A 21,387-nucleotide genomic window follows, 5' to 3' on the forward strand; every position below is an offset into this window, starting at 1 on the left:
GAATATTTAATGGAATGGAGAAAGCCTACCGAAAGAGAGAGAATATGCTAACTTCATTTCTCTTCCTCTTGGTAATCTGAGGAAAGAACTATAGGACTTGTATGACAGTGTTTCTAACTCTATGTGCGGAGTGTGTGTGCATGCTCAGCCGTGTCCCACTCTCTGTGACTCCACGCACTGTAGCCCACCAGGCTCCTCTGTCCATGGAATCCTCCAGGCAAGAATGTTGGAGTGGGTTGCCAATTCCTTCTCCAGGGGATCATCCTGATCCAGGGATCAAACCCACATCTCTTGCATCTCCTGCACTGGCAGATGGATTCTTTACCACAGAGCCACCTGGAAATCAACTCTATATGAGCAGCTACAATTGTTTATTAATGATGATACTGATGCATCTTGAAAAGCCTCTTAGCCTTTTGACTCTCTTCACTAGGGCTGCTGAAGAATCACACTGGCCTGAGATCCATCAGACCCTAGAACTGAGCCCTCACTCGAATCCTCTGAAGTTCTTCTCAGGCGTTAGGGGCCACATGCTGATGGACTGCCTTCAAATCACAAGGGTTTTTAAGACCACTTTTCCTAAGGATTCCTAAAATAGTTATAAGTCTATTTTTGAAAACAGAGATTCTGCATCATTTGGTTGAATATCATGCAAAGTGGGCTCCAGACTTGGGGCGACAGCTAAGAAGGGCTAGGTCCTTTTAGAGAATGCCAGACCCACAGAAAAAGAAGGCAACCAATTCCCCCAGAATTGGTTTTTTCCCCTAGAAAAAAACTGGTGGTGAAAGAACTTCAAAAAAGGAAAAGGTAATTGGGTTAAGAAATGTCAGATCATCTGCCACATCTAGATTTTAGTAAATGGCTGCAAATTAAATTGGTTAACTTTCTGAAGCTTCATGATTCTCTCTTAACATTATCCTATTTTTTTAAAACCTATGTCTCCTTTACAAACTGCTGTTCCTGTGCTGCACTGCTGGTATGCCCCATGTAAACACCTCATACTATAGGGCAGAAAGAAGCCAGGGAATGGACCACATAAAGATTTTATTGTATTTATAATTAATATACTCTCAATAAGACAAACTAAGAAATATATTTTGAAAGTATTTTTATTCTATGTCTGTTGGGGATGGAGTGCTTTAAAAAAAATGTTTACTTAACATTTCAGTGATGAACTTAAGAACCTAGACATAAATTGTGAGAAAATGACAGGCTTTTTATCATAGAGCAGCACTTTACATAAATCAATATTGTATTAGTATTTCAAAATAAATTCCAGAGCATATTACTACCTAACATCTACTGATTTTTAAAAATGTCTTGTGGAGCCTTAAAGAGCTTTAGGTTTTAAATCACCGAGATAACCGTTTGGAACAACACTCTTGCCACTCTATTCGTAAAGATGCTAATGGAAACCTGAAATTCACCTCATGAATGGAACATATTATTATGTCTAAGAAATGTGGAAGAATATGCCTCTCAACAGCAAATACAGGGCCCAGCAGGTATATTTCCCGAGAGCCTCCCTACTAGAGGGTGGCAGCTTGCCCTCACTTTACCTGTAAGACAGGAATAGGTGGCAGGATCCTCTCCCTGTTGGTTGTTTGCCAAAAATGTGCATTTTTTAAAATAGGGGTGATTAAACTTTTAGAAATCCATGTGTCTGCAAAATCAGCCAAAGGTACTTCTTGAAAATTATAATCACAACAAGTTTTGGAAACAACCTGACCCACTCAGCCCAAAGCAAGAGAAAAACAAAATTCTTCAATATTTTGGTCTAATACCCTCATTCTAAGGATAAGGATAATAAGGACATGCTGAAAAAAAAAAGGCAAATTTTGTTTTTTAATATACCACTCACCCCACCATATTCAGGGTAGTCAGAGAAACATACTGAAAGAAAACTGCTTTTTGAGTTGTTCTTATTGATTTCTTTGTGCAAACAAAACAATGCTTTTGCCAAATCGTTAATGTTGCATATAAAAATTTTTGGAGCTGTTCCAGTGCTCCACTTCCTAATGACTGTCAGGTCACCACTGTGAACATTTAAAGTATTTTACTAAACCTTGTATTGTGTTTGTGTGGGAACCTGACAATTTCTTCCTTCATAACTTGGAATGTGTTAAACATGTACACAGTTTAAACCAAGGGGAAAACACAGTATTTTTAACCTTTGATGAAAACTCACTCAAAAAAGCCATTTTAGATCTGTTGAGAATAACCTGAAAATAATATTTTTTAAGTCAACTTTTTATGAATGGACATATCTGGAGACTAACAACACATGAGATGATCTCTTTGTGTTTAAATTTATCTGATAAAGTTTATAGGGAATCAGGACTTAACTTTTGTCTATGTATGTGTGGTGTGGGGCAAGGTGTGTATGTGACTCTTGCTGCTTGTCTGTCACAGGTTCTCATTGGTTAATGAATTAGAGCCCTAGGGACTCTAAGGAAAGGGATAGATAGTACAGATGAAGAAAATTTTCTTGTTAAATATTGTATTGTAAGTAGTATAAACTCACTGTAGAAAGTCAGAAAAGAAGAATGAAAAAGAAAATCACCTAAGAATTCTACTAAGTAGAAACTGCAAGATTAACATTTTGAGTAATCCCATAGCCTTCCATCAGTTAATGCTCTGGTGCTATTTTTGCCTGGAGAAGGAAATGGCAACCCACTCCGGTATTCTTGCCTGGGAAATTCCATGGACAAAGGAACCTGGTAGGCTGCAGTCCAAGGGGTTGCAAAGAGACACGACTGAGTGACAAAACAACAACAAGGGTAGTAAGGGTACTTAATCTTGTAGGTTATTTCAGGGATGTAGACACCCAACAAACTACTAAGTCCATCACTCCATGTGTACCTGGCAACAGTGAAAGGAAGAGTGTCCACTGTCCAGGAATCCACCATACTATTTCTAAAAATGGAATGGTTTGTTCCAGAAATACCATTCAAATAACTGTCTATCCATAGGTAAAACCGTCAACCCTACTTGTAGCAGGTGCATGGTAACCTACAAGGACATACTTTCATAAGCTAATAAAATAAACGAGGTAATTGCAAACAGTAACAGAAGACCTGGGGTGGATCCCAGGGTAGGTACAGTGTGTTAGTCCCTCAGTCATGTCTGACTCTTTGTGACACCATGGACTGTAGCCCACCAGGCTCCTCTTTCTATGGGGATTTTCCAGGCAAGAATACTGGAATGGGTTGCCATGCTCTCCTCCAGGGATCTCCCCAACCCAGGGATCGAACCCAGGTCTCCCACATTGCAGGCAGATTCTTTATCGCTAAGCCTGGCACATGGTTTCTCTGTACCTGACTTCACCGCCCTGTGAAAGAAGGCTGTTGACACCCTTTACCAGGCACAATGGTTGCTGATATCCATTTCCATGTTCAGCACACACAGAAGGCTCTCAATAAATGGAAGATGCTATGTAACGTGTTACCATTTGAATAAAAGCCTGGGAAATATGTGATTGTGACAAAAATATTGAAAATGTAAGTTTTGAAAGCTGAAAATCAAATTTCAACACTTAGTTCATTTCCAAGATGTTTGTTGTTAGGAGGGCAAAACACAAAATTTCAAAAATGGGGGGAATGAATGGTGGTGGAATTGACCACATATTTATGATGGCAGCATTTTACTCCATGTATATGACCTCAATTAAGTTGATTTCATCAAAGAATAAGTCTGTTAACAAATGAACTCTAAAGTTCCCTGCAACTGTAAAATAACATTATCTTCCACAGTCAGGTGATTTGCCCAAGGTTACTAACCATGCCAGATTACCAGCTTGAATGATCAAGCTACTGAGAAAACTTTAGAAATATGATGATAAAAAGCATATTTAATTCTGATTGAAGATGCAAACACCTCTTCACTGAGAGTTCATAATTAGCTCTGTATCAACCATGTTTGTGAATTCTCATTGCAGAGTACTTCAAAGTAAGCTGGTAGAGTGTACAATGCAATGAAATGGAAAGATATCTGAGGTACATTTCCTTTAGGTGAATAAAAAATGATTACAAAAAGAATGATTCAACTTTTATAAAAATGTATGTATAGAGAGAAATTTTTGAGGATACCTGTTAGATGGCTAAACATTAGTTAGCTAAGAGGTGGGTAACAGATTATTTATCTTTTCTTTTTTTGGTAGCTTATTTATATATTTTTAAACATTTTAAAATTTGAATAAGTATTGATTCTATAATAATTATAATTTTTCATCTTTTTGTGCATATGGAATCTTAGTTCCCCAAGCAAGGATCAAACCCATGCCCCTTGCAGTGGTAGCTCAGAGTCAATCCCTGAACCACCAGGGAAGATCCTCTCATTTTTAAATAAAAGTAAATTAAAATTTTATAACTAAAGATCACTGTGATTAGAACAGGAAAAATTACAAGTGGGTTGAGCCCCTGTAAACCAGAGGTTATAATTAGTAAGTCCAGTTTAAATAAGCTCTTTACTGAAAGATTTCTAGTTTGTCTTGAAAAATCCAGAGTCTTGAGAGCGCTGGGCTAGGATGACCAGCTCCCTCAGCACAGCCACTGTCTACTTCAGATGAAGTCTCATTCTCTCATTTACCAAAACGTAAGCATTCAAGTTTTCCACCTGTGGTCTTAACAATCCAGCATAAAAGCCAGAAACCTTCTGCAGGGGCTGAAAATGTAGCACTTGAAGATTAGTTGATCCTGATTTTCCTTCAGTTTTTAAAAGTGTGTGTGCGTACATATGTGCCTGTACATACACACACACACATACACACACACACATACACACACACACAAATACACACACTCTTACTGTGAGACTGGGCTAACATAATATCACTTGTATTGAGTATCTCTGGCTAGTAGAATTTTAAGTGACTTTTCTTTTACACACTTTGGCTTTTTTTCCCCAGATTTTATAGAAGGAACTTCTGTCATTTATATTTTTCTTTATGTTTAATCTTTTATTTTATATTGGAGGATAGTTGATTAATAAGATTGAGTTAGTTTCAGGTATATAGCAGAGTGATTCAGCTATACATATAACTATATATTATTTTTCAATTTCTTTTCCCATCTAGGTTATTACAGAATATTGAGCAGAGTTCCCTGTGCTAAAGTTTAGGAAAACAATCAGGGCAGGGGAGACGCTAATATCTCCTATCCCATCTTCATGTGTGCATGCTCAGTCACTCAGTCATGTCTGACTTTCTGCGACCCTATGAACTGTAGCCCATCAGGCTCCTCAGTCCATGGGATTTCCCAGGCAAGAATACTGGAGTGGGTTGCCATTTCCTCCTCCAGGGGATTTTTCCCAACCCAGGGATCGAACCCATGGCTCCTGCATTGGCAGGCAGATTCTTTACCACTGAGTGACCTGGGAAGCCCCCACGCCCTGTCTTCATAGCTGGAATTCATTAACCAAAGGGAACTGATGGCAGAAGGACAGCAGGAGCTACACACAGGTACGTGGCTACATAGACGTCGAAAATATATGTCCGAGTATCCTGATTCCCATGGGTTTTCTCACAAAATTTAAAACCCGAAGAGTTCACCTCGTGCATTTCAGTCTGTAAATACATCTAGTCAAAAAAAAAGTCTTTAAAAAAAGAGACACTGATGTATAGAACAGTCTTATGGACTCTGTGAAGAGGGAGAGGGTGGGAAGATTTGGGAGAATGACATTGAAACATGTAAAATATCATGTAAGAAACGAGTTGCCAGTCCAGGTTCGATGCACGATACTGGATGCTTGGGGCTAGTGCACTGGGACGACCCAGAGGGATGGGGAGGGAGGAGGGAGGAGGGTTCAGGATGGGGAACACGTGTATACCTGTGGCGGATTCATTTTGAAATTTGGCAAAACTAATACAATTATGTAAAGTTTAAAAATAAAATAAAATTAAAAAATAAAAATAAAAATGTTTAGTAGTAGAGAAGGCATGACGATTTTTAATTAAAACAACAAGTAGAAAAAAAAAACAACAACAAGTAGTTACAATGTGAGGGGATTCAGTTCAGATTATTCCTGAGGGATCAAAAATGGCAAGAGAGTGGACTTTCATCAAGCATTAAAAAGACTGGTGTTTCGCCCTTATTTGGAGGTTGTGCATCTGTTAAAAAAATTCCAAGTTATGGGAAGGGTGGGTGCTGCCAGGCTCTTACACAAACACAAAACAAGCCATCGTAGACCAATCATTGAAATGTACATGCTAATAACCTGATGCGCTTAGGATTATGAGCACTGGAGTGACTGCAGAAAATTCCTTGACACAACATTCGTGGTTTGGCAAAAGTGTTTTCTTGGTTTCACAAGGAAGAAATCAATCAGAACAACTTGAAACAGTTTTCTTCCTTTGGGGGAAAAAACTGCCATCCATTGCAAATACTTTTTTCCCATCCTTTTAAGCAACAACAACAACAAAAAACTAGTAAGGCCTTTTAACCTGCTCAGATACACTGAATTTTCAGGAATCAGTGAAATCCTAAAACTTATTTTTAACCAACCTCGGAAAAAAAGAAAGCTAATGGTCAATTTTGAATAGAAAGGTGCTGCTGTTTTTCATTTCTTAAAAGAATCTAGTGATATATTTAGATAACAAATGGCTTGCACACTACAAACTACTTTATCCTATGAGTCATCTGTCATTTCATCTGGAGGAAAGATGGCCATGTCCTTACCTAAAGACTGGTAGAGCTCTGTCATTTTAGGATGGTCCCAGCAAGTTGTTTGGGTCTCGTGGCTAAAACATAAAACACAAAGAGAGACTTTAGAATTTAGAATGAGTAATAGAGAAAAAGAGAGACCAAAAAAAAAAAAAAAAAAGTACAGAATGCTTTTAGATCATTTGGCTTCATGACTTCAAAGGACTTCCATCCTGTACTGACAAATATTTATTTTACAACACAAAGGCTCCTACCTTTGCTTTCAATGGGAAAAGCAATATGATCATGATTTTGTAACCAGCATTTGTTTATTTTTTGCACCCACGAGTCTGGTGCACTTCTGTTATCAGAAAAGGGCCTGGATATGTAATCAATAATTGAAAATCAGGGTTTCTTCAGCTATCCAACTCAGAACATACCGAAAGAACACAGACAAGGGTTATTCAACTCTGTCAAAGAGATACTGGACATTAATTTCAGAAATCAATCGCCTCGCTTCTCACTTGCTCTCACTGCCCCTGACACGTTTCCCTTACTTTCTTCTCTGTATCCAGATCTCATCTCCATGATGATGTCAGCTTAGGGTTTATCCATTGCCCGACTCATAGATCATTCCTATCTTCCCACCTCCCATTATTTTAGAGTATCTTTTTGACTCAGCGCTCGCTATGCCACTGCACCTTTTCCTATGTTTACTTGGGCCTGAATGAAGCATTCACAGTTCCCTTCCATTTCTTGAAGTTTAGGTAAATGTGGTTGCCAGCTATCAGCTCCTGCCGCAAAAAGAACAGAACACCTTTGTTCCTCATTCAATTCCGGGAATAAACCTGGGAGAGATAACTACATATACTTTTCCTTTACTTTGGACCATCTACATAAATCACCGCAGCATCATATTTCCAGTTTGGGGGGATTACCTGACTGGCCTTTGATGCAGTAAAGTGCAGCCTTGAATGATATTTCGGTACTCATAAGCAGAGCCTATTCATCATCTTTCAGGGAAAAGAGTGGGGGGCAGATGGAGAGAGGAGAAATGGCTTAAATGTGGACACTTGAAGGGGAGCAGAAAACAGAGGCTGCACACAGAAAGAGGAGCTTGTGGAGGCCAACAAAGTCAAGTATAGGTGTTAAATCTTAGGATTAGACTCTGCCTCTGTGGCATACTAGCTGTGAAATTTGGGGCTGCCCTGCTCACCTAGGGGTGTTAAAGGATGAATTAGTAGAGGTCAGTGACTGATACCTTCTGGCACTCAATATGTGGTCATTTTTGTTATTATGTGGCGCCCCCAAGTTGTTGTTGATTTAGTCGCTCAGTCGTGTCCGACTCTTGTGACCCCCATGGACTGTAGCTTGCCAGGCTCCTCTGTTCACGGGATTTCCCAAATTACTGCCCCTTGAAAGCAAAGCTTTCATTAATTGATTATGATAGAGGTGAGGATCCAACTGTGGTAAGTCAGCCACACCTTAAGACCTTTCATGGGGGCAAAAGCAATGCTCAATATGCACTGCCCCCGTTTTACAGAAAATATGCAAAACGGAGAAACATTTACTGTGGTCTGCTAAATATAACACAATCACAAATGACACAAAGATGTGAGGCAATTCCCCAAGCTGTACAACTTCAGAGACCAGCCCTCTGATATTTCTCAATCAGTAACTGAACGGTGAAGGCCAGTGAAAGAAATCTACAAGAAAGGGTTCCTTGCTGAAGGGCTGCTTCAGTCTCTTCCACACCTGTCCGTTTCTGTTCGACTTTTCCACAGAGGCAATCCGCATGTGAGGAGTAGACAGGGGCTTCTCAGCTGAGGGAATGTAGCAGAGTAGAGTCCAAGTCTTGCAGAGCAAGACAAGCAAAAGATACAGTGCATGCTGTAGGGAGTTTTAGAAAGCCCCATGTCCACAATGGTTTATGATCTGTAGAAGGGGTGGGAGGGATGGGTACTTTATATGCACAGCACAAGAAGGCTGCAGCTTGCAGCTTCATAGAGAAAAAAAAGTGTTGCTTATTCTCAAGCATTTTTTTAAAGCTCCGAACGAGACCGTGTACCAATTCTGTACACAAGTCCCAGCAAGGAAAGATTACCTGCTATGGAGACCACCCTGCATTTAGGCCTCTGCCATTTCCTATGGCCATCATATGTGAGCCCCAGGGAGAGAAGGAGGGAGAAGAGGGGGAAAGCACATGTGTCCACATGTACAGGCTCTTATTACACACGCTGTGTAATTATAACACACCATCTCCACCACGTATGGGAGGACTGGAGCATCTTCAATCGATGGGCAGAAAAACATCTGTCTGAGCTGATAAACCTGACCTGACACAGACAGAGAGAACCAGTCCGAAAAGCCACCATCTGTAATGGACGTTAAATTGGGGGAACACGGGCAAGAAATAACTTGTATCAAATGCGATATCCAAAGAAAAGAGAAACCTGCCTCCAAGTGACAGGAGAAGAGACTGAATGGGAGCTTCAGGGAGCTCCCTCCCTCCAAAGATTTCATGACTGTTGATACATTTACACCTCTACCTTTTAAAAAATATTTATTTATTTGGCTGCACTGGGTCTTAGTTGTGGCATGTGAGATCTAGTTCCCTGCGTGCGTGTTAAGTTGCTTTAGTCATGTCTGACTCTTTGCGACCCCATGGACTGTAGCCCGCCAGACTCCTCTGTTCATGCAATTTCCCAAGCGAGAATACTGGAGTGGGTTCCCATGCCCTCCTCCAGGGGATCTTCCCGACCCAGGGATTGAACCCTGGTCTCCTGAGGCTTCTGCATTGCAGGTGGAGTCTTCACCACTGAGCCACCAGGGAAGCCCCACTTATTCCAGTGATTAAAAATTATGAAAGGGATTTTAGAAATGATCATTTAATCCATCCATCTACAGCGATATTGAAATGTCCTTTACTGGAAGAAGGAAAACATTCTAAGCTTCCACTTTCATACTCCATTCCTGAGCTACCAGATACTAGTTAGTCCTACGTAGGTACTCATTCTCTCTCCCAATTACTTGTGATTCTAGGAAATCTGAATAACCTACATCAATGAACTCAAACCAGTCCAAAAGCCAATTTCATTTACCATATTTGTCTTCCTCTCCAACACACAAACCTTTTACTTTGAAACAATGCAAAGTAACTAGAAAAACAGATCTATATTTCACCTTTGCCGAGTTAGCTTCACTTCAATTACAACCCAGCAGTAAGTGAAAGAAGTGAGCACAAGTGCAAAGAAGAAAAGAATAAAGGGTGGGACTAATCCTCCCAACTAGAAAAATAATCTTTTAATCATTTAATGCTAAAAACGACTGGCAACATAGCTGTAATGACTTCGGCTTTGGGAGTAACTATATGGAGAAACAAATACACATTTCACTGTACGTGGGAATTTCTGATGAATCCAAAGCCTAGTGGGACATATTTAACCTCCTAAACAGATAGGAAAGATGAGTATGAACAGGATGAAACGGTAAACACAAACTTGCATAAGTCCTATCTACATTCTACCTTATAGGACAAATAAATTATTGGTCTCTGATCAATACTGGTTTTTACAGCTGTATTTCTGACTCTGTGCCTGTCTTCAAAACAGGAGAGGATCCTCAGTAACTGCATGAGAAGCAGCTCAGGTTCACCTGGAATATACAGACAATACAGAAAAATACGCTGTGCTGGGGAGGCGGTGGTGGACGGGTGGTAGTACTGCTTTTTTAGCAACTGTCTTTTCTGCACTTCACTTTTCACATCGTTAACACATTCCCCATATACCATGTCCAACTCGAAAGGCAATTCTGAATCCTGCTCACAAGTTAATGGTTATATCTTTGTTCAGCCTTCCTGAAAACAGTGATGTTCCACATAGATCAAAATTCTATACATGCATTCACAGAGACCAGCCTCATAAATAATCCTTAAAATGCCCTTTAAATCTTTAAAAAATGTTATTGATTTTGGCCATGCTGGTTCCAAAACCTGGCATCAGATATGCCTCTCTGAACAGCCTTCAAACTCTGATCTCCTCCCTCTGCCCTTTTTTAATGTGTACAAGCTACCATAATCTCTCTTTTCCCTTTTATTTTGGGCCATGATAAGATCATAAAACAAAATACACAATCACTGGATGTGACAAAAGACCCTGGCAACACCTACGTGTCAATAATAAGAAATTAAAGCATTACTCCACTGAGCACAGGACTGACCTAATTTCCTGCCACACAATTTACATTTTCTCTCACCTTCTTTAGTTTCAAGTAGTGTGTAAGGTTATTATAACCATCTCAGAGCTGTTCCTACTGTCAGTGCTGGAATATCAGACTTACTGGAATTGCTTTTTTAGTTTCTTTAAAAACAAATACTAAACACTTAGAAAAAGTAACAAAATTCCACTGTTCTCCCCAGGAAAATGGCAGTTGCCTAATTAAACTAAGATTTCTTCTGCCACCACTGTTATTTGGTACTGAAAATATTCCAAACAGTTGCCTTTTTAAAAAATATCTTTCCACTATTTCCCAGGGAGGAAAGTGATCCCTATGCAGCGATATAAAGGTAGCATTCTCTTGCGATTTGCAAAGGATTAGAGTTTGGCTTCATATATAATCTGAAGCCCATTGATCCACACACACAAAATCACTTCCCTTTAATCTGGGGATCAGACTCTTTTTCTAGAGAAACCTTGGCATTTGCATGCTGAATGCTGAACTTGGCTGCCACTGCTGGAAGACTCGAAGGGTGGGAATGGGAAAATATATTTAAAAGTTTCTGCTACTGTGGGTAGGGGGTTTAGCGGGGTGGGTGTCAGTGTAAGCATCAGATATCCTATTCTAGTCCCCATTTCTTGTTCCCTGTGATTGTTAACATTTTATTCTGTTTGGCTCAAGCCAGGGCAAAGATGATTGTCTCCGTGACTGTTCCAGCTGTTACTCCTCCTCCGTTCTGTTTGCTTTTCAGGGCTTAAATCCCACCCACCCTCAACTTAAGCCAAAGCAATTTCACTTCAGGGTCGTGTCCAATCCAAGATCAAACAATGATGACTGAAACCAATTCTACTGTGATCAAGGGTCAGAAACCTTTCATATAGCCATGTTGTTTCATTTGCTCTTCTGCTTTTCCAAGAGCAACTGGATTCTCCAAAGAGGGGATTTGGGACAAGGAAATAAAAAATCTAGACAAAAAAGAAAGGGTGGTGGGGGGTGACAGGGAGAGGCCACAGGGATAAAGAAGCCAAGAGACCAAGAAGAACTTGTTGGCCACATATGTTTATTTCACTTAAAGACTTCAGTACATCACTTACATTGGATGAATTTTTTTTCCACGTTAAAGTATTTTATAATTAATAATATGTCTCTCTTGGGCAACCAAACCCTTTCAATTCAAGCTTCAAACTTAATTTCAAATTGAATGGAGATAAAGTGTCCTGCCCTTTTCATTGTCATGATTCGACCGAGAATGACAAACTTTGCTTAAAGACCGGCACAGACACCTGGAGAAACGTGAGAAGGACACTCAGAAATGACTCCACATTCAACCCCAGAGGGCAAAGGAAAAAAAAAAAAAAAAACCACCCTGAATCCTCTATGTCAAATCCTTGATTTTTAGGCTCTCCTTGCCTTTTCTTTCTTTCCTGATTTCTCCAAGTCTTGGGGCATGGGACGAACACTTTAGAAAATGCAACGAGGTAAATGTCAGTTGGAATCCTTGGAAGAAATCAGGCAGAAAGTTGACCTTTTGGCACTTGCAGCGCAATGGAAGGTAGAGCCTGGCGCGCCCCTTCCTTCTGCGAGGTCTGGAGACAGTTTAGGAAGCCTGGCTGGCTCGCGTCCACACAGACAGCCTGGAAAGGAGCAAAAAGCTCCCGCAGCTCCAATCCCCGCGTGGGGAACGTTCTGTCCCCTCCGGGTACTGCGAGACATCAGCCTTTTCTCTCCAAGCTCGTCCCAAAGTCGGGGGAAGGGGCTCCCAGCGAGCCGGGGGGGGGGAGCCCCGGGGGCGCACCTGCTGCGGCGCCGCGGGAACCCGCGGGGGGACCTTGCCCTGATGGCCGGCCGTCTAGAGCCCGGGGTCGAGCCGCCACGCGAGTCCAAGTTTTGGCCGCCTCTACTAGCACCCTGCTCGCGCCACAAGTGCACGGACTGCGGCGATCTGAGGGCGGCGCGGTGCACTTACCCTTTGAGCTGTTCCCTCATGGCTGCTAGGGCTCCGCGGTCAGGGGAGGGCGTGAGCAGAGAAGTGAGCTTCCCAGAGCCGCCGGGCTCCCCGAAAGTCGAGCGCCGCCGTCGCTGCTGCCGCCGCCGCCGCCCAGGCTCGAAGCTGAAAGCACTGCGGAGGAGCCGGCGCGGGCTAGCAGGCGGGCGGGCGGCGCGCGGGAGGGGGCGCTGCAGGCAGACGGGGCGGGGCTGGGCCGGGCTCCGCCCCTACCTAGCGCCCTGGGAACCCGGACTCTGGGAGACCGGCAGTCGGGGCTTTCAAAACGGAAAGGAAAAAGAGAAAAGCAAAAGAAAGACGGAGCAGGAGATTTAAGGTAGTGCCCGGAACCTGGAAGCCACACATTGCCCTACCAGCACCCCCTTAAATCCTCCAGCGAGACAACTTGTTGCCTAAATAAATGACCTAGGTGCAAATGACCTCATCGCAGATAATTAAGTGTGTGGGCTCAAGAGTTGGCTTTTTAAAGAGTGAAAGAGAAAAAATTCACGAGCATAATTCTTCCTCCCCCCACCAATCAAAGATTAAACTGATGGAGCTGTAAGGACATGATATTCTAGTTTCGCTCATCCTGGGCTAAATAGGTTTTAAGGAAGCATTTGTCTGTGTATTTGTGAGAGCAGTCGTTCTCATCCTGTAGTCCCAGGACCAGCAGCATCGCCTGGGAACTTAGAAATGAAAATTCCCTGGGCTCCAGCCCAGAGAGAGCTACTGAATCAGAAACTCCAAGCACAGTGAACTTTGAGAACCAGTGGTATAGACTCTAAATAAAAACCACCACCAATGGTGTGGTCTTTTAGTATTCTTCAAAGAAATCTAAAAGGAAACCATTTCCAATGGAACGTTCTATTGGAAAACTTACAGGGCCTGGTAGTTCAAATACTTCTAATTGCAGAGTTTGCAATATGACGACACAGGTTAACTATGCAAAATTGTGACAAGCTTGGAAATATTCTGAAGAGAAGAAAGCCTTCATGAGCACAAGAATTTTTCTCAACCTTCACATAATATCTTTGATTAAAGAGTCCAAAGGGTATTTTCAGATAAACTTCCTTAGTGGTTTCATTGTCCCTGTTTGTCCATTTATTTTGTTGGCCTGCTTTTCTTTTTATCATCTTTCAACCATTTCGTTTTCACTCTCTGTTCTGGTTGATTCATTCTTCAGCTTACAGTTTAAAGAGTTCCCCTTTTTCTTTTTAAATGTCCTCTCTCTCAACATTTCCTCTTCACCCCTTCTAGGCCAGAATGTTTGAGGTGAAAGGATTCTAGCTATCAATCTCCTTTTCCTATCTGCTATATCGCAGCAAAAGAGGCAAAAATAATGTGCATGAACCAAAGGTAAAGGGAGTGTGAAGTTTCTTCATTACCCTTGACAAACCACATACAAATGTAAACTTTATAGGGAAGACACCGTGCATGCAGGTCTGATTGGTGTTGCTATTTTAAAACAAATAGAGCACTTCTTGGGGCTTCCCAGGTGGTTCAGTGCTAAAGAATCCATGTGCCAATGCAGGCACCACAGGAGCTGCAGGTTCGATCCCTAGGTAGGGCAGATTCCCTGGAGGAGGAAATGGCAACCCACTCCAGTATTCTTGTCTGGAGAATTCCATGGACAGAGGAGCCTCATGGGCTATAGTCTATGGCGTCACAAAGAGTCAGACACAACTGAGCACACACACAGGGCACTTCTGGCGTTGGACCTGATACACTGAGACATTACTGCTATCTTTTAGTTATTTTGAGCCAGTGAAGTGTGGACTCAGCTGCTATTAGGTCTGGTGGGGCAGAGTGCACACCAGGACTGGCTTTGCGTGAGGCTGTCCCTTGGTCTCACTGGAGATTCTAGGTCTGCCCCTATCTTTGGGGAAAAGGGTGGCCTTTGCAGTTAATCAGTGATGTCACCTCTGTGTCAATGTAGCAAGTGGTGACTTAAATATTGTTTATATGTATTCCAGTGAAAAGATGCAAACATTCCAGCATGGACATTTGTAAATATTAGGAAACACTGTCTTTCTCTTCCTTTCTAGTTTGTTTTACACTTTTAAATTACCTGCTTAAGATTTGGGGATTCTGCTATGTTTCTCTTAAATCAATGCTCAAGTCTACTTTCTCAGTGTCCAGCTAGAAAACTACTCGAAACAATTCATTGGGGAAAAAAAGGAAAATTAGAAATTACTATTCAAATTTTCTCTTACATTTGACAGATGGCAATCCTCAAAAATACATCTTTAGGTTCTTTTTTAGACTGGCGTTATAGGCCCTTTGAAGGCTTTGTCCCAAATCTCGATGTTGTTTTCAAAGCTAAATACAGAAAGCATTATTAAGAAATGAAAAGGGCATCACAGCAACTGTTTTGTTATTTATTTCAGTTAGAATATCAATTTTGCTTATTAGGGAAAGCCGTTAAGAAAAGAATATAATTTATATATCTTCATTTCATATATCAATTATATAGTGATGCCATGTATGATAAAACATTAATTGCTTGCTTATAGTAGCTCTCCTCTTCCTCCTCATTATTACTGTTCTGATGTGAACCACAGACCATAAAGCAACTTAAGTTTAAATCCTGCCTTTAAAACCTACCACAAGCTGCTGGTCCCTAGTACCATGGCTGGAATGTGGCCGTGCAAAGATTGGAACTAGGGAGTCTGGCTTAAAGGCCCATGTAATTAGCCACTCTGTCAGGCTGCCGTGCAGAGAAGTGGCTTCTCCTACTGTGGAGGAAGATCTGTATGTTTTCTTGTGTGCTCATGAGCGATCCCACTGCTGGCTGGCAGCAGAGGAGAGTCAATTTGCTAGAAACAGAGGTAAGGAAGGAATTAAATAGGATAAGGTCTAGGAAGGCCACCTAGTACATTTTTCCATACACCAAACTCGTCTTTGAATCACTTAAACGTTGTTGGTACTTAGAAAAGGAGGACCTCTCTGATCAAAGGGACTATACTGGGTATCTCCCCATTCTCTCTTCCAGCTCTGTTCTATGCCCTTTTCCACCCTGCTCTGTGGCCCAGGGGGTTGGACCTCTGTGGATGGCATCAATCAGGCTCTCTTACCCTTTGGCTTTCTTTCACTTTCAGCCAATGGGAAACAGTGATGAAAGGCCTATAGCAGGAGATGAAAGGGTAGGAGGAGAGAGATGTCGGGGTATTTATTCCCCAACCTCCCTCCTGTTGGTCTTGAGCCTGCCAGTGGCCAAGTTTCTTTATGCTTGGCCATGAGTCTCGCTGCGTAGTCATTTCTATAGCATCAGCATGCTTCAAGTACCTTAAACCATTCCCTCCTCTCACCCTTGTTCTTTCTCCTGCAGTGCTCAGGTTTTAGTAGTCTTTCACCACACTTTCTTCAAGTACCACTTTTGAGTGTATGATCTGTTTTTCCTCCCAGGACCCAGATCAAACAGGGACGCACCCAGTCAAAGTCACCCTCTGGGGTACTTGGCTGGTTGCTGAGTAGGGACCACTGATTAAGGAGAAAGTTAACTCCACCAGTTAGAGGTGAAAAGGAGATTAAACTTGGTCACTGGATAGATATTTGTAGAAGCCTCCTCTGTAGGCCCCAAAGGAGATTCTGGCCTACTAGGGATAAAAGCAAGTCAGTAATTATAAATGGTGATCACAGCAAGAAATAGACAAGAAATAGATGATTCTTTCTCAGGGCTTTAGGGCTCTCCTCAATCTCTGGGAGAGTGTCAAGGTAGGGATTAGAGAGGTGGGCACATTGGGAAGGACCTGGTGTGCTGATCCAAAGTTTGACCTGCATGCTAAAAGGTACAGGTGAGCTTTATAAGGAAGGAATTTAAGCATGAGTGTGGCGCTGTCAGATTCGTCTTTCAGAAAAATCACTCTGGCAGTGGTGCAGGACTGGATCAGAAGAGTCTGGAACTAGGACACCAGATACAAGTTGACTCCAGCATGAGGAGGATCTGAACAATGACAGCAGCAGAGAGAGTGGGGAAATAATACAGCAGTATTCAAACTACAGGAGCTTTGACTGATTGGATGTATACATGAGCTAGAAGGAAGATCTAGGGCCATGGTCCTCAAGCCTGGCTGCCACTGGAATCACGTGGGGAATGCTAAAAAATTCAGATGCCTGGGTCTTACCACCCTGAGGTTGTGATTTAATTGGCCTTGGGCACTGGGACTTTTAAGGCTCTCCGGGTGATTCTGACATGCCGCCAAGGTGGAGTATGATTTGAGGATTATTGTTCTAGGGTGACTCCCAAGATTGGGTGAGTAACACTCACCAAGCCAGCACTTTCAGCCAGAGGGGGACAGATCTAGGCAGAAGAGGGTCAGGGAGAGATGATGAGTTCAGTCTTGAGCCTGATGACTCAGAGGTGGCGGTGTGATGTGAAAGGCAGGCGGACACCCGAGTCTGGAACTCAGAGGGAAGATGGCAGGAATAGAGCTATCCTTTGGACATGGCAGTAATGCATGGCATGGGTTTGGATGATTCTATTTAGGTGTGTGTGTGTGTCTGTCTGTCTGTCTGTCTGTGTGTGTGTGTGAAGATTCAAGGGTGGAGGCCAGGCTGTTCCTATCTTTCACCAACACATCCCTTTTCTTCTGAGCTGCTTATGGTTTCAATGTTAGCCTGACTTTACCAGGGTAAAATGAGGATCAGCAAGGGAAAGGAAAAGACAGGGAATGGTCTGCAGTGGGGGCTTGCCTGCTGTATGGCCCTGAAGGACTTCACCACCTGCTAGGGTCCAGCTTCCTTCTGGCTCCATGAGTCTCCATCCAAACTGCATTTTGTTCCTTCACTAATCTTCAGTATGAGTGCATGCTAAATCACTTCAGTCATGTCCCCGACTCTTTGCCACCCCATGGACTGTAGCCTGCCAGGCTCCTCTGTCCATGGGATTCTCCAGGCAAGAATACTGCAGTGGGTTGCCGTGCCCTCCTCCAGGGGATCTTCCCAACCCAAGGTATCGAACCCACCTCTCTTAAAGTCTCTTGCATTGGCAGGCGTGTTCTTTAGCACTAGCACCACTTGGAAAGCTCAATCTTAAGTATATAACCTGTACCATTTTATAAAAATTCATTTGGAATATAGGTATTGCTTCAATTAAACCTAATACACAGTTTATAGTAAAATTTCAACATTTGGCTATCTATCCAGTAAACACATAAGGATCTCATGTTTCTCTTTGCACAGTACAAGTATTAGCCATGAACAGTGAATCAGATGTCTAACAAATGCTTCCAGTGATGGTGAGTCATTGTTAGGGCAAATACAATGGTGTGCTAATTAAAATATGTGTAAAAATCCCTTTCGATCAATCTGAAACCCCGCATCTTGGGGATATCAGCATATCCAGTCAGTTCGCATTAACTGGTAAATGAAGGGACCTCCACATTCAGACACAGCGTACTTCACACCCACACAAAAGCCTATTTTTCCAGGCTCTTCCCCTGCAGGGAGGCAGAGTAAGCCAGAGTGAGCAAAGTTCTCCGAGCCAGCTACCATGTGAACCAGAGATTTCAGCACACAGGCTCCAGAGGAAGTCGCACTGGGCTTCTCTCTCATACAGTATTCTTCTAATAAGATTTTTCAAAGCTTCACCGAGCCACCTATATAAGACTGAACATCTAGAAAAGATGTGAAGTTTAGCATCTTCACTAAAATCAAGCCACACTCCATTAACCTCACAGGCCCAGCAGTTCCTCCCCGGCAAAGAATTCGGCTGTGTACCTATTAGCCTGCCAACTACAGAGCTACCCCCGTATAGGGAGCACACCACCTCCAGCTCAATGGCTCAATGTGGATGCTAGTTAAGGTGGTTCAGGCAGATCTGCATTCCTGGTCCACCTTAAGGACAGCTCAAAGCTGTAACTATTAGTCTGCCTTTCCCAAATGGCAGTGCCAAATAACAGGAATTTCAAAACTAGGCAGAAATTCTGACACTCTGCAAAATCTGCCTTCCTCTTCAGCTACAAATAAGGCTTTGTATTTGATTAGACTCACAGCAGGTGAAAACCCCAATTAGTGAATTCATTCTGGGGCTTCTTCCTACCTTCCTCCCACACACCACCCTAACCAAAAAAAAAAAAAAAGGAAGTCTTTTCTCAAATCACAAGTAGATTAACTCTTTGATCTACCCAATCAAACCATTCACCACATGAAGAATTCTCCTAGGAAAGTGGGAGGCTATTGAAAGATGTACCTTTCGTCACTTCATAATGGGGGTTACAGAAAATCCCATTTTGCCAGATTTTATTGTTTTCTTCCAATCCATAAATACTCTCAGGTTTTCTGATCAATCTAGAAATTACAGTTTTTATTTCTACCTGAATACTCGCAAAGCCAATATTATCTAAAGCATGATTAATGGACAGCCTGCTACAAGAGAGAATTATTTTTAAGTTATATTCTTATTTTGGTGTAGTTGAGGAGAGAGAAAAATATTAAATTTTAGTTTAAACACTATGCTTTGGCCTTAGGAAGCACACAAAGTCTATATTTCATACTTTGCAAATATTTATTTGTCAAAGGAAATTCATCACTGGACTCAGTTAGAGATTTGGTTTGAACGTTCAAAAAAAAAAAAAAATAAAGCAAGAACAGCTTGAGTTTTTAGAGTGATTTACTTATACTTTGTCAGTTGCTTCTGTGGCAATAATTCAGAACCCAGTTTTATTTATGAGCATATGATTAAAAAAGAGCAGCTTTGTCTTTTTTTAATTGTTTTAGTCCTGTCACTTTTCTTGAAACAAGTCGTAGGACTTATTATCCATAAGAAAATACTGAACATACATCAGATAGTAAGGCAGCTTTTAGAGGTAGTCATCTGTTACTGTCAGAGGTTCATTTCATTTTGAGGCTTTTTAATTAAAATGCGAAATTCTACATACATTCCTGCCTAAATTACCCCTTTCTGAAATAGTCGAACTTCATTAAAAAAAAAAAAAAGTTAAATCCTAATGTAACCATTTTTAATACTTCTGACTTGGTTCTTGAGATCCTAAGATTGGGAGTGGGGTGGGGGGGGTAGTAAACAAAGGAATTACCAGTCAATTAAGTGTACAAGGGAGTCCTCTTAAGTTGAAACAGATAAGGAAAATTTAATATTCAAATGCTACCTTATGAAGACACTAGGGTTTTTGTTTTTTTTTTTTCCTTTGAGATGAATATCTACCAGAATCAAAAGCAGCTTCTTAATCTTCAGCCAGCGTAGCTCCACATTCTAGCAGAAGCATTAACCAGAGCAAGGCAGAGCTCTAGACCAATTCTGCCCCTAGAGGCCAGTCACTTAACTCTTTGAGACCAGTTACTTAACACCTCTGGAGCTCTGGTGGTAAAATTCAGACACTATTGTAGGAGGCCAGATCAGATCAGATCAGATCAGTCGCTCAGTCGTGTCCGACTCTTTGCGACCCCATGAATCGCAGCAGGCCAGGCCTCCCTGTCCATAACCAACTCCCGGAGTTCACTGAGACTCACGTCCATCAAGTCAGTGATGCCATCCAGCCATCTCATCCTCTGTCGTCCCCTTCTCCTCCTGCCCCCAATGCCTCCCAGCATCAGAGTCTTTTCCAATGAGGAGGCCAGAGTAAGGGTCAAATCACATATTGACTATGAAAGCGATTGGACGGCTGGAGGATACTCGGTTCATGCCAAGTAGCCGGTTGGGTAGGTATATTTCCTAAAGTGAAAGTGCTCAGTCGTGTCCAACTCTTTGCGACCCCATGAACTGTAGCTTGCCAGGCTCCTCTATCCATGGGATTCTCCAGGCAAGAACACTGGAGTGGGTTGCCATTCCCTTCTCCAGGGGATCTTCCTGACCCAGGGATCATACCCGGGTCTCCCATACTGCAGGCAGATTCTTTACCATCTGAGCCACCAGGGAAGCCATATTTCTTAAAGGAAACCCAAGAAGTTCAGGAATACTGTTAGGAATACAGCATGAAATAAATTAAGCACTGTCATTTTAACTTTTCGTTTTTAGACTGTTGTATGAAGAAAAAGGAGAGATCTAAGAGTTCTAGTCTTTTCTCTTTAGCAAGTTTCAAAGGGACCCTTTCTTTCTTTTGTTTTTTACATTTAAGAGGGAAACAAATGGGTAAAATAATATTTTTTTTTGAGGAGGGGGGGAAATAAAACACTAACCATCAGCCTAAGATAAGAGTAAAGTTCACATCAAAAGGTCTTATTTTGGGGGGCTGAGGCTAAAATAGCAAGACTATTCACACATGTTAAAAGATGTATTCACATTCCTATTGGCAGAGAGCAGAACCCCAAAGAACAAGTGAATGTTGGTTTCATGGGGGACAGCAGGAGAGAAAGATTCCTTACCCTCTGGTAGAGAAGGACTCTGAGTGCAGGCCTTGATTAGCCAGGATGTGGGAGGAATTCCCCACAAGAAAGGGAAATGGAGGTTAAAAACGAATTTAACCAAGTAATGATTTACCAAGGGCTGAATCTTATACTTCAGCTCTAGTTTTGTCCAGACACTTTTTGAAGGTAAAAGTGAAATATGAATGCAAAGAATTTTAACTAATTCACAAATTCCCAAGGAGTCTT

At 41.9% G+C, this 21,387-nt stretch overlaps 1 protein-coding gene across 16 annotated transcripts in view; it reads right to left on the minus strand.

The window, feature by feature from the left end:
* DMD (dystrophin) overlaps positions 1–21,387 on the minus strand; it is a 2,656,945-nt gene that overhangs the window by 150,156 nt on the left and 2,485,402 nt on the right. For 11 of the 16 annotated variants that reach the window (XM_027533579.1, XM_027533577.1, XM_027533571.1 and 8 more), the window contains one exon: positions 6,675–6,736. In XM_027533579.1, the coding sequence (XP_027389380.1) occupies positions 6,675–6,736 (62 nt within the window). Of the gene's footprint in view, positions 1–6,674; positions 6,737–12,819; positions 12,976–21,387 lie in introns of those variants that run through there. The other 5 variants (XM_027533583.1, XM_027533586.1, XM_027533585.1 and 2 more) reach the window with 3 other exon arrangements.

The sequence above is a fragment of the Bos indicus x Bos taurus genome, chromosome X (assembly GCF_003369695.1).
Source record: "Bos indicus x Bos taurus breed Angus x Brahman F1 hybrid chromosome X, Bos_hybrid_MaternalHap_v2.0, whole genome shotgun sequence".
NCBI lineage: Eukaryota > Metazoa > Chordata > Mammalia > Artiodactyla > Bovidae > Bos > Bos indicus x Bos taurus.